At 44.5% G+C, this 2,963-nt stretch overlaps 1 protein-coding gene across 1 annotated transcript; it reads right to left on the reverse strand.

Annotated features, from left to right (window-relative positions):
- Window positions 1-542: 542 nt before the first annotated feature.
- Window positions 543-1,294, reverse strand: LOC308610152 (ubiquitin-conjugating enzyme E2 C-like). Its single transcript, XM_081259403.1, has one exon. It carries the CDS (start codon window positions 1,236-1,238, stop codon window positions 699-701), a length of 540 nt encoding a protein of 179 aa, XP_081115529.1. The 5' UTR covers window positions 1,239-1,294; the 3' UTR covers window positions 543-698.
- Window positions 1,295-2,963: the final 1,669 nt, after the last annotated feature.

The following is a 2,963-nucleotide window of genomic DNA, read 5'->3' on the forward strand; positions in this document are numbered from 1 at the left end:
TCATTGGTCTTCTGAGACTTTTACAAATGCAGTCTGATTCATTCCAGCCAAGTTAATTATGAGGTACATATTTTTTCCCCTAATGGAGACAAATGTAAAAGACAGAGATACAGAAATCATCTCCAGTTTAGATTGAAGAAATTTTAGTTACTACTGTTTGTTCCTGCTATTTGATCACAGTTTATTTTTATTTTTTGAAGTCTGTCTCTAATCAAATAAGATTTAATGTTTTAGAAGTAAAAGAGCACCATGACTAAATTAATAAGAAAAGTTAATTTAAGGACAAGAATTGATTTTTAGAAATATAAAGGTACATTTCATGACTTGATTTCAAGATGATCTGGTGGTATCCTTATACTGCTGCAGAAGGAAGTCCACAGTGGGACGAGAATGATGCTTAAAAATCACCACCCTTATTATCTATGACTGAACATGTCTTAGTCCAGGCCAGTGTGCCTACCACCTCTGTGGTACACTGTTTTTTTTTTTTTTTTTTTTTTGTTAAATAATCCCCAAATGTATTTATTTAATATACTCATCACAAGGGCTTAACCAGACACTTAATTTAAAAAACAGAAACAAAACTAAAATGACACCACAGATAAGATACAGGGTCCTGTACAGAAATCGAGGAAAGGACAGACCATCTAAGGGAAAAAATATAAAAAGACAACAGAAGGAGAGCTGCACATCCTGGGTCAGGGCTCTTGGCTGGACACCTGCTTTGAGTACGTTTCTAGCAGGTACTTCTTAAAGGCTGTGGGGTTTTTCCAGAGCTCAGCGGCATGTGTATTCAAAGGGCTATCGATGTTGGGTTCTCCGAGCAGGCTCTGGATGGAGAGCAGGATGGTCCTGACGTCGTACAGGGCGGACCACTTGTCTTTCAGGATGTCCAGGCAGATGTTACCCTGGGTGTCCACGTTGGGGTGGTAGCAGGGTGTGAGGAACTTGACCGTGGGTGCGTTGTAAGGGTAGCCACTGGGGAACTCCAGGGACAGTTTATACCTCAGGTCTTCATATACGGTGCCAGCTGCTCCATGGATGGTCCCCACCCATTTGAAAAGGTTGTCTGATTCAGGGAAGGCAGAAATTCCTTTATCACCAGACATCATGAGCGTCATCAGCTCCTGCTGTAGCCTCTTGCCCACGGGGCCCCGGGCGGTGCCCCCGCTGGGCTCGGCTCCTTTATGGGCGGCAGCAACGCTGGCGGCAGCTGGGTCGCGGTTCTGGGAAGCCATCCGGGTGGCGCTGAGAAGGGAGGCAGGAACTCAGACTACACTGAGACCGCGGCAGCAACTGCCTGTGGTACACTGTTGATTTCATTTTTCTTCCAGTATTTACTTTTGGTCCTGGACCAATTATCTGGCTGTGATGGGATTCTCCAAAAGTATCCTACAATTTGTACTTAGTGAACTAGTGATTGTTCTGTTTGCAGACATTCTTTCTGAGGCTCTACTCTTGCCTCGAAAACCTACATTTGCAGAAAGGGAAATGTATAGGTTTTCCTTTTAAATGTATTTATTTTTATTTATATTTTATTTATTTTTGGCTGTGTTGGGTCTTCGTTTCTGTGCGAGGGCCTTCTCTAGTTGCGGCGAGCAGGGGCCACTCCTCATCGTGGTTCGTGGGCCTCTCACTGCCGTGGCACCTCTTGTTGCGGAGCACAGGCTCCAGAAGCACAGGCTCAGTAGTTGTGGCTCACGGGCTTAGTTGCACTGCAGCATGTGGGATCTTCCCGGACCAGGGCTCAAATCCGTGTCCCCTGCACTGGCAGGCGGATTCTTAACCACTGCCCCGCCCGTTATTCTTTTTTTTAAAAAAATATTTCCTCATATGTGTTTATGTGATGATGCCTTTATTTATTTTTTTATTATTGTTTATATTTGGCTGAGTTGAGTCTTTGTTGCTGCGCGCAGGCTTTCTCTAGTTGTGGCAAGTGGGGGCTACTCTTTATTGTGGTGCGCGGACTTCTCATTGTGGTGGCTTCTCTTGTTGCGGAGCGTGGGCTCTAAGAGTGCGGGCTTCAGTAATTGCAGCACCTGGGCTCAGTATTTGCGGCACACAGGCCCTAGAGTGTGCGGGCTTCATTAGTTGAAGCGTGTGGCCTCAGTTGTTGTGGCTGGCGGGCTCTAGAGCGCAGGCTCAGTAGCTGTGATGTACGGGATTACTTGCTCTGCGGCATGTGGGATCTTCCCGGACCAGGGCTGGAACCCGTGTCCTGGATTCTTAACTAGTGCACCACCAGGACAGTCATAGACTTTCCTTTTCTTAATGACAATTTTGCAGAGTCCTGGTTCACATATTTCATAGACTGTCCTTCAACTTGGCTTTGTGTGATGTTCTCCTCATGACTGGAGTGGAGTTAGGGTTTTGGGGAAGGAGATGTTTACTTTTAATATTCGGTTTCAACTCTATCTTTTGGCTTTTTATATAAGATATTCAATGCATTTAGTTATATATTTAAAAAAGCAGGCTTGTAGACTATTATTTTAAAATCTGCTTGCTATTTTGTAATCTGCTTGGGTTGATGGTGGTATGTTTTTTTTTTTTTTCAGTACCTGGGCATCTCACTGTTGTGGCCTCTCCCGTTACGGAACACAGGCTCCTGACCCGCAGGCTCAGTGGCCATGGCTCATGACGTAGCCGCTCCACGGTATGTGGTATCTTCCCGGATCGAGGCACGAACCCAGGGCCCCTGCATCGGCAGGCAGACTCTCAACCACTATGCCACCAGGGAAGCCCGGTATACTTTAGTTTTAATTATGCAGTTGGCTCTATTGTGTTGATTTACATTTTATTGGTAAAGCTCAACTGCTTTGGATTATGATGTGTTTACAAGGCTACACAGATAATCTGAAAGGGAAAATGAAGTAATACAAATGACAGAAAAAGTTTTATAATAATAAAATTTTCTTGGCAAGCAGCAACCTTTTCTCAAAGTCAGTCTTTTAATATAATTTGCT

The sequence above is a fragment of the Mesoplodon bidens genome (genome assembly GCF_964165515.1).
Source record: "Mesoplodon bidens genome assembly, contig: HAP1_SCAFFOLD_84, whole genome shotgun sequence".
Lineage (NCBI taxonomy): Eukaryota > Metazoa > Chordata > Mammalia > Artiodactyla > Ziphiidae > Mesoplodon > Mesoplodon bidens.